The sequence below is a fragment of the Ctenopharyngodon idella genome, chromosome 21 (assembly GCF_019924925.1).
Source record: "Ctenopharyngodon idella isolate HZGC_01 chromosome 21, HZGC01, whole genome shotgun sequence".
NCBI lineage: Eukaryota > Metazoa > Chordata > Actinopteri > Cypriniformes > Xenocyprididae > Ctenopharyngodon > Ctenopharyngodon idella.
Window position 1 is genome coordinate 6,511,231 of NC_067240.1, and position 15,973 is coordinate 6,527,203.

The 15,973-nt window shown below is 37.3% G+C and overlaps 1 protein-coding gene and 1 long non-coding RNA gene across 4 annotated transcripts in view; one reads left to right on the top strand and one right to left on the bottom strand.

Moving 5' to 3' along the window:
* LOC127503864 (rho GTPase-activating protein 24-like) overlaps positions 1–15,973 on the bottom strand; it is a 125,006-nt gene that overhangs the window by 22,387 nt on the left and 86,646 nt on the right. The window contains exon 1 of one of the 3 annotated variants that reach the window (XM_051878037.1): positions 10,432–10,594. The exons of the other annotated variants lie outside the window; for them this stretch is intronic. Within the exon in view, the coding sequence (XP_051733997.1) occupies positions 10,432–10,504 (73 nt within the window). The 5' untranslated portion in view covers positions 10,505–10,594. Of the gene's footprint in view, positions 1–10,431; positions 10,595–15,973 lie in introns of those variants that run through there. 3 annotated transcript variants of the gene reach the window in all.
* LOC127503865 (uncharacterized) lies at positions 597–1,520 on the top strand. Its single transcript, XR_007927236.1, has 2 exons — positions 597–757; positions 1,145–1,520. It is a non-coding gene; the product is annotated as an uncharacterized LOC127503865 (long non-coding RNA).

A 15,973-nucleotide genomic window follows, 5' to 3' on the forward strand; every position in this document is an offset into this window, starting at 1 on the left:
TTTGTTTGGCGTTTAGAGCTGCGTGACGTCAGACAGACTGATAACTCTGAATGGAGGACGCTGTTAATATTTTACTTTTATGCATTTATTTCATCTTTGAAGGCTCACGTTTAAAAAAAAAACAACAACAAAATTAGACTTCTATTAGAATCTATTTTCAGTTAAATACTCTTATATATAAGCAAAAGTAGACTAAATTTAAACAGTAAATATGATAACTTACTCCATATGTCACTGTTTAGTGAGTTGAATTGTATCCTGTACCATTATTTCTTTTTCCAGAGAAATTTTTTATATGAAGCCAAGTATTTAGTTTAAGATATATAGAAGCTGACTTTAAAATGAAATTAAATAAATTCATATCCATAGGTATTTTATTATTGTTGTTGGGTCATGTTTTATTAATGCAAAAAAATAATAAAATAATAAAAGCTTACTAAGCTGACCACAATACTGTGGTTACCACAGTAATTTTTCATAAGGACAAAAAAAGACTCAGTCCATGCTATAAATTAATTAAATGGAGCATAAATTTCTTTTCATGATGAAAAACATAAAACTGTCTAGTCTAGTCATCCTGACCCCCGACACACACACCCAAGCATTATCCGTCAAGACTGACTCCCTGTTCAGTCATCTCTACAGCATTCCCTGCATTTTTCCTGTTTCCTTGATTTGGAAATGCACACCCTCCTTCCTCGGAATGTCCTGAACAACTGCTCCAGTGTTTCTGAACTTACTCATCTTTGCGTTCACCGTGAGTAAACCGATTAGCAATATCTTTTCTCCTTGAACAGCGTGTCTGTGTGTACCATGTGTCCGTCCAGTAAGTCAGTTAGTAACCAGTGACCCAGACAAACTCTTATTCATCTCATTAAATTAAATGAGATCTTCAAGATGGTGGTTTGATAGTATAGTAAATCTTAGAGCTAACGTCTGTCACGCATGCTTGTGGGTTTAACGCCAACTGCACTGACATAATCAACTGAAGGTCTTTATTCAGATGTCACTGGTGTTTAGGAAGCATTTTCCACGCAGCTGTCGGGAGGCATTCGCAGGCTGCGCTGTGTGAACGGATTGTTATGCAAACATACTTTGACTCCTGAAAGAGTTTGACTTTGACTCTTTCTGTGTCTTTCCTCAGAGCTGGACGCCAAAGAGTCAATACAGACGTGAGTAACAGGAGGAAGTGACTTGCCTTCCTTTAATGCAACAAACCCAGTGACCTAATTTTTCCTTCTTCTTCCTGTTTATTCCTCCATGATGTCCAGGATGCACCAGACGTGCTGTGCCAGTATTTTATGGTGACTGCCAGAATGCAAATAATTAACAAGCAAATACACTCTCAGAAGTGAGATAAAGAGATCTTAAAGTCACCATGAAATCAAAATGGACAACTGTTTTTTTTTCTTTTAAACAGTATTTATTATAAATGATTTATCTGTACACATGAGTATTTTTTTTTTTTTTAAATTCATGTGCCTTCATAATCTTTAATCAAAATAACTTCCCCTCCCTTTTGAAGCGACATCTCTTATCTTCTCTGATGTTTACTGGTGCAAGGGCAGGACAACCTGTCATTTACATGAGATCGACCAATGGGATTTCATTGCGGGCGGGGCTATCTAGAGTAATGCTGCAAAGTTCAAAACTAAACTGTCACAATTATGGCTTCTTAGGAAAACCTTGGATTATCATGAAAGAGAAGTGATTTGTTTGGAACATGGTGTTAGCCTCCTCTGATCTAATGACCCTGTCATGAAAAAAGTTTTATATAACCCATTATATTGTCTAACATAGCCACAATGGAGAGGAAAAGAATACATTGAAAACTCAAAGTACTTTCACACTATGCTTAACCCTTTCATTTCACTGCACTACGTTTACATTGTTTTTCTATCTTACTATGCACTAAATGGATGTTTTTGACAATTTATCTCATCTTTTGCAGTGCCTTGCACATGAGCATGACCTTGCATTTTTTTAAATTCCACTTTTTAACGCAAAAATTAGTTCCATATGAATGGCCTCTTAAAAGCATAGTTCACCCAAAAATTATTTCAAATTATCCCATGATTTACTCACCCTCAAGCCATCCTAGGTGTATATGACTATCTTCTTTTGGATGAACACAATCTGAGATATATTTAAAAATATCCTGGCTCTTCCAAGCTTTATAATGGTAGTGAACGGGGGGCATGTTTTGCACAAAATATTCATATTTAAAACTTCATAAAGTAAAATAACTAGCTTCCAGCAGATGACCATACGCATACTGCGCAAGTCGCCAAATGAGTAACCCGTGACGCGGTGTATGGCGCAGGATGTAGGAGTATTGAAAGCGTAAGCGCTAGGGCTAGGTAAAAAAATATTGATTTCTCGATTTTAATCGGTTCTCATTTTTACGAACCGATATCGATTCTTAAATCCCAAGAATCGTTTAGTGTAGTCTGTTTTCAGGTGATGAATGAACAGAACATGTAGCGCGCCTCCCATCCAATAAATCGCAGTAATCTTTGTGCTTTGTTACTTTTGATATGAAGCCAAGTCTCAGATTTCAAATGACGCCCATCTTATTATGAGATTCAAAAAATAAATACCGTTTTGGCGCTGTTTAATGTGACGTGACAGATCGCTGTAGCGTCTCAGTTAAAGAGAAGCGGCAGCACGGAGCGCATCTAAACATCCTCTCCTCCACTTTAATACCAGTTACAGCACGAAATAAACATGACTAAACATCTGAAGGTATGTTAAAATACACAGTACAACTTACCGAAATCCGTATCATGTCTTGTGTAATAGCTCAATCAGTGTTTCAACCGCGGAAAGACGTCAATAAAACAGCTTGTAAACAATGTCACGCAACGTCACATTTACCTCAGAAAAACCATATTCAGTGACCATAAACTCGTTAGTCAACTAAAAAAAATAAACTCTAGAGAGCAGCATTCTGATAAATATAGCTTGGCACCGTTACATATTCATTATAATTTTTAATGTTCTTCAATATTTAATGCATGTTTGAACAAATCAGTTATGACAGCCACGATTTAAATGTTTAAAGGCTATTTAAAACAAAACAAAACGATGGAGTAGAAATATAATAACGTAATTCTAAACTTTACTTATTATAAAAAACACAATTGAGTGTAATTTAAGTGTTTGTATATAAATAAGTTAATTTAACCTTCAATATTATTATAGTAGTAGCCACAAATCGATGCGTACAGCCATCTGCCGGAATCTAGTTATTCTACTTTATAAAGTTTTAAATATGGATATTTTTCTTACAAAAACACATCGCTTTGCTTCAGAAGGCCTTTATTAACCCACTGGAGCCATATGGATTATTTTTTATGATGGATGAATGCATTTTTTTGGGTTTCACTACCATTATAAAGCGTGGAAGAGCCAGGATATTTTTAAATATATCTCCGATTGTGTTTGTCTGAAAGAAGAAAGTCATATACACCTAGGATGGCTTGAGGGTGAGTAAATCATGAGATCATTTTCATTTTTGGGTGAACTAACCCTTTAACTCTGGGTTAATCAATGTCTCACACTTGTATTTTTTCAATGCACATCAACATAAATGCACAGGAATCACAATCATGGAGTTTATCATTTATCGTTAATGTATCCCACCACGTTCACACTTTGAAATTTAGAAAGTTAAACAGAAAAGGATAAGCAAAGACTAAAGTGACTGAGAGGGTTAACAGCCTATAACATCACTATCTAACTCAAACAGCGATACAATGTCAATATTTAGCATGTGATATCACCAAGATCTGCTGGAATCCAACAGGGAGTATTTAGTGACAGATGACCAATCATAATCTGCCTCAATGCTTACCTCATTAAATATTTATGAACTTCGCACAGCCACAAAAACCTTTAGTTTTTGCATCTCTTCTCCAGTCACTGGGTCTCATTCAAGTGCGCAAATATTCAATTTGTATACGACTGTTTATTCGAACAAATCATGATTTAGCAATAACTTTAGTTATTCTAAAAGTACAAAAAATGTGGGAACAACTGAAACCACATATATGCAAAAATCACTTTGTGTGGCCTTATAATTGTGTTAAGATGAAATAGCTTGAGTTGCATGTCTTTAAAGAGTGTCATATTTTTGCTGAGAGTACTGAAAGGCTATAAAGGAAAAGTTGTGTGCAAAGACCTTATATGGAGATGGTTTGGGCGTGTCTTATGCAAATGACCAACCTTGGGCATGTGGTCGCACATTTAGAACACTCCAAAATCATTAACATTAGAACGACGTTAAGAACAAATTCATGTGCGTACGCAGAGGTGGTGTGAATTTTTTTTGTGAGAAGTACAAATACTAAATAATCCACGTAATTATTAATGAATGAGACCCAAAGTGATTTACCTCATAAATATGCAAATAAGAACTTTTAACTCTGAGTTTTACAAATGTACTGCTTAAAAATGACTGATTCAAGCAGCAATGTTAAGAAGCGTACAGTCATTCTGCAGGGGGTTGCCTGATAGCTGTTTACTGTTGTCTGTTGTCAGGGAATCACCATGGTGTTGCACCTCTGTTGCCGTGGCAAAGGAACGAGGTGGAATGTTTACAGTAATCTCCAGCTAGTATGTTCCATTAAGCTAGCAAGCTGCAGTTCCATGACTCCTGCAAACAAAACATATTTCACCTTCTCTATTCTGTGCTTTCTTTCCAAGTCTCAGTCATACAGCAATGCTTACGAGCTCTAAGGGATGAACTCTGTCTCCTAGCGCTAATGTGGCATGAATGATTGATGTTGTTGCACGGAAAGCTGCCCGTTTCTCCCTGCACTCTGAGACCAGTGACATACTGAATCAATTCTTGTAGCTGTCATAACGCTATCATATCGCTCTACTGCACATCGCAATAGATTATTCAGCATTACGTCATTTGGATTTCAGCTGCGGCAATTGCAGATCGTGACCTTCGTGAAACAGTCTTGATAAGGAGTGTGGCATGAGGGATTAGACAAACTCACAAACGGTCTGTTGTGTTTGGGCCTAATAATCTTAACTTGGATTTACAACCCATGGCAAGGTTTACGCAGTAAACATGTCTCTATTAGTCAAAGTACATAAAACAAAACAATTTCATTATGTTCTGAATGTAGTACATCTAATACCTGCATTTAATTATGTAAATAAACCAGGTCGTGATCTCAAAAGCTTATCATTTTTGCACAGAGACCACCCTCTTCCTGCGATAGCTGGCGAAACCGAATAACGTAGCGATTCAGACTCACTGTCATGATAAATATGAAACATAATTGATGAGAATTTGATGGATTGCCTGTCCCACAGCCCAAGCAGCTGTCAGAAGATAACGTTGCCATTTAGAAACTAGATCTTAGAAAGTCATGGAATAAATCCAGCACTTGATTAACATGCAATCCATTTGACTCAGTGCTTTTTATTACGGATGATCGAGAGACCAAGTTAAACAGATACTGTATGTGGCATAAACATAATCAGTTTACATAAACTTAATCAGTTTTCGGATGAGGAACCTGCTTTTTTTTTTACCACTGCTAAATTCCTAAATTCACTGGAGGTTTGCATGCTCAAATCCTAGAGTGACTGCACCTTAAAGGGTTAGTTCACCCAAAAATGAAAATAATGTCATTTATTACTCACCCTCATGCCGTTCCACACCCGTAAGACCTTCGTTCATCTTCGGAACGCAAATTAAGATATTTTTGTTCAAATACGATGGCTCAGTGAGGCCTGCATAGCCAGCAATGACATTTCCTCTCTCAAGATCCATTAATGTACTAAAAACATATTTAAATCAGTTCATATGAGTACAGTGGTTCAATATTAATATTATAAAGCAACGAGAATATTTTTGGTAAGCCAAAAAAACAAAATAATGACTTATATGGTGATGGCAGGTTTCAAAACACTGCTTCATGAAGCTTCGGAGCGTTATGAATCTTTTGTGTCGAATCAGTGGTTCGGAGCGCAAAGTCACATGATTTCAGCAGTTTGGCGGTTTGACACGCGATCCGAATCATGATTCGACACAAAAGATTCATAACGCTCCGAAGCTTCATGAAGCAGTGTTTTGAAATCGGCCATCACTATATAAGTCGTTATTTTGTTTTTTTGGCACACCAAAAATATTCTCGTCGCTTTATAATATTAATATTGAATCACTGTACTGACATGAACTGATTTAAGCATGTTTTTAGTACATTAATGGATCTTGAGAGAGGATCTTAATTTGTGTTCCGAAGATGAATGAAGGTTTTACGGGTGTGGAACAGCATGAGGGTAAGTAATAAATGACATTATTTTCATTTTTGGGTGAACTAACCCTTTAACACTTAATACTTCTTGAGTTGAGACTTGTTGTGACAGATTGACAATTTAGTTTTATCATAAAAGAAAAATGATTAGCCTGTAAATCCAATGGCCTTTTTTACTACTGGCAAAGGTGAGTGAACTAATCTGAAGGTACGTAATACAGATAAGACGAATAACTAGCTAATCACAGTCCCTGCTCTCTACCAATCAGATAACGCAGGCCATTGTTTCTGTCAGTAAATCCAATCAAAGGCACTATGTCAATCTCACTCTGCTGTCTGGGAAAACATAGTATGAGATAAACCAAGTACTACCGGGGAAAGTAAAAGATAGCAGGGAGACTTCATGCTTGTCAAGAGGTTTGACCAATAAACAGGATTATATCTCCAAAGGTGGCCGTTTTCAGTAATCCCAAGTAAATGGCGCTATTCTCTGTTGTCCATTCCTGACATTGTGAGAAGTTGCCTATTCCTAATCTACTGACCTTCATTACAAATATCATTTGCAATTTGGCAGAAGCCAGTGAAATTTCCTATTATGACAAACTACAGAAATAAGTTTTGTTGGCAGATTCAAAGGCATTTTCTTTATTTATAGCTCCTGTTAACTGCATCACACAGAGATTCATCTGAGGTGAAATATATTTCTGTCATGACAACTCTGAGTGTTTGGCACGGTAATGGGTATGACAATGTTGATATGTTTGGTCTTGGCGGAATAGATCTGTTACGCTGCTGCTGTAGGTTATGGCTGCTGCTGCAGAGCAAGTACGGGACTTGCTACTGCCAATACATACACAACACGCTGCTGTGAGCAAGTAAGACATTCTGCTGCTGTACAATATAACGCACATGAATTACCCCTAGCAGATCTATACAGGTGGAGCTGGGGAAGGTGGAGGGTTTCTGAAGCGCGCTGCACTGCTAAGGCAATTCTACCAAAGTATTTTGAAGGTTGAGCACGCAAGCTCATTAACTGCTGGTACAGCAGGAACCAGTCAGCTTTGCCCTATAGATAACGATGTGTTTATGAACAGGTTGAGTTAAAGGACCTATTAGCCTGCGCCATCTAGAGTTTCATGACAGAACTTTGAATATCTAGTTGTATGAACTAGATATACAATCACATCATTATTGCATGGCACAAGCTGACTGGCCTCTGCTGATCTTGCAGCCAAAGACATTGCTTGTTCAACATTTAAAGGTCCAGTGTGTAATATTTAGGAGGATCTATTTACAGAAATGCAATATAATATACATAACTATGTTTTCAGTGGTGTAAGATCTTTTATTACCTTAGAATGAGCCATTTCTATCTACATACACAGCGGGTCCCCATACATGGAAGTCGTCATTTTGTGCTGCCATGTTTCTACAGTAGCCCTAAATGGACAAACTGCTCTACAGAGTGTGTTTCATCACTATGTTGTTGTTCTTCTTCTTCGTTGGCGTTTTTAGAGGCAGCTTGCATCGTCACTACGTTGAATACGAACGAAGAAGCTAACTGCTTCAATACTCTTACCTTGTACTAACTAGCATGCAAAAAAGCTAGCTAAAGTCAGCAAATAAAACACTGACACAACGATGAACAAGTAACAATAATATTCGCAATAACATCGTTTTACTGAATAATTAAGTAAATATAATTTTCTTAATTTATCTTTGTAAAGAAACCTCATTGTTTGACTGGCTACTCTCTGCTGTCTCAGACGACGACATCTTTGTCCTGTGTCGGCCACCGTATCTTCTCTATGTGCTTCGAAAGGGAGGGGTGAGCAGTGGACTGAGCCGTTGGTTGCAATTCGCAACCTCACTGCTAGATGCTGCTAAAATTTACACACTGAACCTTTAAACAGTCTGGTTCATTGTTTGTTGTAAGCTGGTCCTGCAGCATTTCAGCGTTTCTCTGAAACCCTCCACCTCCCCCAGCTCCACCTGCCTAGATCTGCTCCATACTTTCTCTGCAGCAGCAATAATCAACAGCAGCAACATAGATATAAATAGATTAACATTGCCATATACCATAGTATGCTAAAATTATTCCGAGTGTTGTCATGATTGATTATATATAGCAACAGTTTATATTAAACAGGTAATAGATGTTTTATGTTAATATAAGATCAAAGAAGAAGGGAACTCTTCATTGACAGTCCTCTAATTAAAGTCTTAAAGTGTCTGTGTCTGACTGTAGTAAAATAAAAGGGGAAGAGCTTCAGTCAGACACTGTCTGTTAAGACCTCCAGTCTCTGGGTCAGTGTCTGTGTTTGAGGTACCCTGAGACTTTAACAACTCAAAACCCACACCATCTGCCGCTGATGGCATGGGGCAATGGGCAGACGGCTCTTCTGAACCGACTAGACAACCTGTCACGCCAAAGGACTCTGAAAGGAAGCAGAGTGAACTGTCACGGGAATAACAAAACCAATGAGACCTGAGGGTTTAGACTCAGGATCTGTTCCACAAATCTAGAAAATGCATCATAGGCACGTTCTGGTGAAAAAAAAGCAGCTTTCTTTTTGATAATTTCTTTTCGAACCCATAATGCATTACAACAAGTGGACAAAACCTATCCAAAATGGCAGAAAATGTTGATTATAAACATAATACACTATTTCTATTTACATAATTGAATATATACATTACCGTTCAAATATTTGGGGTTAGAAATTATTTTATAATAGGAAGGAATATAATTTTATTCAGGAAGGAATCCTGAAAATGAAATTGCATGACGGTACCAGCACCAGATCAACACATTAGAATGATTTCTGAAATTCAGCTTTGCCTTCACAGGAATAAATCACATTTTAAAATCTATTCATATAGAAAACTATTTTAAATTGTAATAATAACTCACAATATTACTGTTTTTTGATCAAATAAATGCAGTCTTGGTGAGCATAAGAGACATTTTGAACAGTAGTGTGTATATATATTTTTAAAAAATGATCAAATGTATTCTTCTAAATGTGGAGGCATGTATATGTTTTTGTGCTGTATGTCTCTTCCAGTGCACATGTCTCGTCAAATATGAGCTCGGCTGCTCTTTAATGAGTGACCTGAGCTATAAGACGGCTCAAACCAGGTGGAACCAAACAAAAGGGTTATAGTGAGCAGCAATTACTGTCACATACCTTCTCCAGAAACGCCCCCTCACCCTTAAATGCTCCATTATGTGTGTTCCCATCATTGACTTTGCTAATCCCAAAGATCAACAGCCATTTTATTAACAAAACAGCCACATAAATAAGCCCATTGTTACGTGGGAATCATTTTGTGGTCGCACCAACAATGCAGAGATACAGATAATGATTTTTTTCCTCTCAAAACAGTGTTGTGAAACACCAAAAATATTTGATTTTGATGCTCACTGTACACTAAGGAAGCACCAGAAGTTGGCAGGAAAAAGGACAATTGCAGTATAGCATTGTTTGCCCAGGATAGACATAACATATTTCATACATCCTGGTTGAGCTTGAACTCCTCTCAGCTACCGTGAAGACTGTTTTTAAAAGCCTTAAGGGAGCCGCAGAGAAATATTCATGGGGATATCATGCAAATATTAATGGCTTTGTATTATTTTAACAGAGACTTAGTTGAGTTGCACAACACAGAGAGCATCTGAGGTACTCAGAGACAGCCGAGATCCATCAACACATCTGAGAACATCATGATGAAGAAACACAGAAACTAGGACTGTTTGGAGGAAAAAGTGATAGCGGGAAAGAAAGCAGAGACAGTTTGTTGTTCATGAAATTGTCTAAACTCATAAATAATGTCTGACTCAGACAGACACAAGGGCCCAAACATGATTATTACTACAAATACAACCATTCTGGCATCTGTGAGCGTTGAAATGAATCTTCAGTTTAAATGATTGGCCTAAATTATTTGTTTCCATATAATGATTGAATTATGAATCATATGAATTAAGCTGAATGTGACCTAAAACTACAATTAAACACACAAACTACTAGGAAAAATCAGACAAAATCAATACAACTGAACTTGTAGCAAATCTAGCCACAAACTAAAACAATTCTGTCCCCTAAAAACCTTCTCAGCTGCAGTACTGAATGTTTAAGAGCAGAATTACCTGCAGATGCAGACAGACACTCGGATATCCCAAATGGAGATAGCTGATGTCCAGCCTGTTGCACCACCTCCATTATGAAGCAGCGCTCCTGCTCTACCTATCCCAGAAAAGAGGCCTCAGAAGTGGAGAAGAGCTGGAAGGAGAGTGGGTCTGTCAGGAGACTATGGGCCTGCAGACGTGAGGAGCGCTGACATGGTCCATAGTGAGGACAGAGGAGGAGGGAAGAAAGACCTGAAGGGGAGGGGGTCGGGTACACCCACTTCTCTCTCTGTGACTCTACTTGGTGAACAATAGAGAGTTTCAAACAGTCCCAGAATCTCTTTAAAGGAAAGAAGAGAAAACGGCCCCTTCTCCAGAGAGTCTGTCAGTCAAACCTTTGAATAAATTGTTTCAGAGGATTCTTTTTTTATATATATAAAGGCAGTTTTGGGTGGCTATTTATAGCATATCTTTTAAAAAGTATACAATATATAAATATATATACATACACACACATACATATATATGTATGTATGTATAAAGATTCCTGAAAAAAATATATCATGGTTTCCAAAAATATATATATACGTATATTTAGCAGCACAACTGTTTTCAACATTGATAATAATAAGAAATATATACAAAAATAATATTTAACAGTATTGTTGTTTTACTGTATCTCTGATCAAAGAAATGCAGCTTTTACATATATAAAATTATTTATAAATGGTTAGTTCCTGTCCTTGATTCTGATTGGTCAATAGCTGTGTTTTATTCATGATAAAACGCGGCTATGACCGCTTCACCCAACGGTTCTGTGTATCACTACACAACGCCCTTAGCAACCACACTTAGCAACGTACACTGTTCGTTCTCAATTAATATTGCTCATTGAAGCTTACTGTATTATGTAGAAGAGTATTGTGAGAAAGAGATCGATTGAACAAGTTTATTACCTGCATTCAGATTTAGCATTTTCCTTCAGGTAAGTCCTATGTTCGTAATAAAAAATCTGTTTAAAAGTCTGATGTATTATCTTGTCCTTTTAACAGTTAAGGGGTTTTCCTGTGACTGGCAGCGCTAGTCAAAGCATTTGTCAGTTGCGTCTTGTTCCATTTTCAAAACAATTCAGTATTTTCAATGTAAAAATCTTCGCTACTGACTGACACACTCATAAAGACAGTCTTTGCCGCCATCTAATGGTGTAATAATGTAACTTCTGTTGCTGTTCACGGTCAGGGACTATTTTTTCCAGTGGAAGGAAGGCTTTTAGTGAAATTTTACTTCATGAAAGTTGTATTGATACATATTGTTATTGTGTGGTAACCGTTTTATAAAAGCAATAAGGTACTTGAGGCTAGTGCTGTATTGTGAAAAAGTCACGGCTGAAGGGCGTTGTTAGGCACAATGTGAAGCGATACAGCACAGCCTCTCATACCGTATTGCATATATATATGTATGTGTGTGTGTGTGTGTGTGTGCGTGCATTTATATATACATGATTATTAGGGAATGCTGAACTAGTGTTTTCCTCAGAAGTCAGGAGGTCAGGGGTGTACTACACAATCTACGCCATTATCATCATTAACCAGAAACATCAATGGAGAACTTTTTAATCTTATAGTTTGTTTAAGATAACATGAGGTTAAACCCGGGGGCACTGATGAGGGTGATGAAGACCTATCTTCACACAACCTGATTAAATACTCAAGCAGACTCTCAGGTTTGAACCAACTTGGTCGCCATTCCAACTGCAGATAAATGCTTCGACTCTCTTTGAACAATGAGCCTCATATCTCCAGCTCCTCCAGTGCATGTCTGGGGGTCTGGTTTCAGTGCCCCCCACAGAGAAGGGGAAAGTGGGAGACTGGGTTTATCTGATCCACCATCAGCTCACAGACTCATATCAACAAGCTCCATCCACATCTTGCGTCCACAAGCTCCCATCAGCCATTGTGAGAGGTCAAGCTCGACTCCAGCGGCGGAAGAGCCTCATCTATAGCCCACTGGATATCCATTGAGACTGAGATTGAAAAGATCAGGTCAGGCCAAAGGTGAAAGGCTACTCTAGTTGTTCAACTCTATACATCTCTACCGGAATAGTTACCACCCTAAAAGACAACCACAATGAACTAGCACTGACATTACAACATGACACCACTTAGTGCACTTCAATGTGTCTTAATGACAGGGGGAGTATGCTTTACAGTGTATGGTTACGTGGTCGCTAGGTTCATGACTGTAACTCAGTACGTATGTGAAAGTAATCTCAGCTTGCGTACGAACCACACTAAAGTGCACAGGAGACCAGACATACACTCACCTGTGAGGACAGACGCCAATCTTTATTGTAAAGGAGCTGAAGTAGACGTCCTGCTCATTTAGATGAAATTCGATGCAACTTCTGAGCAATACTGAGAATCTGTAGCTAAAGTGCTTTAAAATGTTATTTAAAGGTGAAGTAGGTCATTTTTGTTATCTTTAAATACCTTTATTTGAGTGCATCGACAGCCAATAGTGTGATTTTCCGGAGTTCTCAGAAGTGGAAGTCGTCATGCACTCTTAAAGGGGTCGTTGATTATGATTTCACTTTTTTAACTTTAGTTAGTGTGTAATGTTGCTGTTTGAGCATAAACAACATCTGCAAAGTTACGATGCTCAAAGTTCAATGCAAAGGGAGATATTTTCTTTTACAGAAATCACTTTTTAAGGACTACAACAAACAGCTGGTAGGGACTACAACAAGCTTCTTCCTGGGTTGGTGACATCACAAACCCTAAAATTTAGAGAAAAGGAAGAGTTGATGTAGTAGAGTGTTGTTGCCATACTGCCATTTTACGCCAGACTGCTTCACAAACGAGGGTCAATTCAACACTGGATTTGCACAAAAGATTAACATGACGGCACATGCTAGTCGATGAGTTTAATCAACTCCACAGCAACTGGATAAACTTATCCATTAACCTTCCACTAACTTTACTGAGTCTCTCCATCAGTGTCCGGTTTGAACAACGTAAGGCTGAACACCATTACTGACAATCGTCATTTTGGTTGTTGTTGAACAACCGAAGCGTGAGCTATTAAAGCTCCACCCTCTTTTGGAAAACGTGACACACACACACACACAAAAAATTTGACAAGCTATAATAAATGAACTGTGGGGTATTTTGAGCTGAAACTTCACAGACACATTCTGTGAGACTTGCATCTTGTGAAAAGGTGCATAATAAAGGTTCTTTATTGGCATTGATTGTTTCATGAAGAACCTTTAACATCCATGAAACTTTAATATTATACAAAAAGATCTTTATAGTGGAAAAAGTTTCTTTAGATTATTAATTGTTTTTTTTACTAAAAAAATTATTGTTTTTAAGAACTGTTCACTGAAAGGTTCTTCTGGGAACCCAAAATGGATCTTCTATCTATGCCATCACTGCAAAAAAACCCTTTTGGAAACTTTCATTTTAAGAGTGTTGTTCGGTAAACTTCTATAGTGAAGAATGGAAACAAATATAATTTTTGCATTCCTATTTGCTCCAATAGCAAAAGAAAAATCCATGATAGCGTTTCAATGACTTTTCAAAAGAGGGGGGGAAAAAACATTGAGAGATTGATTACGCTGTTCAGAGAAAAAGATGTTAAATTTGTCTTCACTCCCTCAGCTATTGTATTAGAAACACTCACGCATCAGAGTTTACTAGTTTTCTGTAATTTAATGTCAAGGTAATATAAGACAAAGTATAGTGTAATTAATTCACATTTAAAAAATGAACTTATAAAAACTGCGCTAGATTTACAATGTTAATAACTGTTGAAAAGCGTCATCACAAACTGTGAAAAGGGACAAGGAACAACAAATTGGTTTGGTGATGCTGATGGTGGTGAAAAAAAAAAAAAATGTTAAAAAAACCCCCCCGGAATTAATTGGTCTGAATTCTGGCTTTCTGAGCAGAATTAATCTCCAAGTAAAGGGATTGACTCAAATCCTGCAGCAGTTTTGTATTGACATGATGACAACCTTGTCACATACAGTACAATATTGAATAGAGAGAAAAACTCCAAATAGACTTTCTTCTATCTTATTTTGTAGCTTTTTGGCAAAATGAAATGAGACCTCGGCTCACTGCAGCTGAAGGGATTGCTGGAGAATGTCTGACTGCCAACAGTATGGAGGCAAATTTAATCTTCCCACAGTCTTTGACTGTTCAGGCAAATAAACTCGTAAGATAATTCTCTTCCAAATGCACACACTCTCAAACAGTGCTGTTTAATTACATTTTATCAATGCTAGAAAGGTTAGCAAGTTGTAAACCCATTAAATACATTCAATATAACAATAAAACTCTTTTGTTTTATGAGTTAATTATTCTTTTGAATTGGTTCTTTGATCCAAATGATTATAAATATCATATTCTTTGCAACATTTATCATATAAATCACTGGACTGTAAGTACTGTACTTTGGTGCTTTGGTAGCTCATATAAACATCAGTATTAAATAAATATAAAAAAAATGTAACAGACATCTGGGAATTCTTTGGTATAGTGACTTAAATGAAACATTGAATCGATTCAAACAAATCAATGAATCAATACAAATGAATAAACTTACTAAAATGCATCAGAATTCTCAGTACTACTCTTTCCAAGCTTTATCAGAATTATGTTCAATCATGTGTCTGAGTTTAAAAGAGGTCATGTTGACAAATGGTCAAACAGCCTCTGTGCCTCAGTTCGGGTCAGTCCCATTTTACTGTACAAAATTTATTATGGCTATTACAGAGTACACAGAGTACTATCAATATTACGAGGGTCAGTAGCACATAAGTAATGCTGAATTGCTCAAAGTCTGCTGATCCATCAGATACGACTACTAGAAAACACATAACAAGGATTAAATTAATCACATTGCTTAAGCTTGGGAAAACAAAAAAAGTGGCAAATTTAATAGTAAAACAACAGTACAAAGGCTTAACATATTAATTTCATTGTACATAATGATCAATAGTCACATGGATGCTTGCCAGAGCAATAACTAATGTGAGGATAAATTTGAGAAAAAGCTATGTGAACCACCCTGAATCACATTCCTAGTGCTCTGACTTCATTATGTGAAGCTAACCTTTGCCATTAATGAATGTTAATAAACCAGTTAAAAGCTATCAGGGGAGACAAACAACCAAAGCAACAGTCCACTCTATCAACTTTCTCAGCCTGGGTGCTTAATAAAGTCTTAGCGGTTTTAATGGTCTCTCTAGAGCAGGGGTGTTCAGCTCCAACCCCAGTTATACACACTTGAACCAGCTAATCAAGAGGCGTTTCTCAATACCAAGTATGCAAAGTTCGGACTTGCATCCTTTGGTAGTTCAAAGAAGCTTATACAATAGAAAATAAAGACAAGCATTTAACCATTATAGAGACATCAGAGCCAGCGGCAAATGTCAGAAGGACTAGCTGGGGTTAGGCTGTTCTCGGCGGGGTACATCGCCTGGATCTCACAACTCTGAAAACGGCGAAGCACATTTTCAAATAGGCACTCTCTTTATAAATAAACCACAGATTTG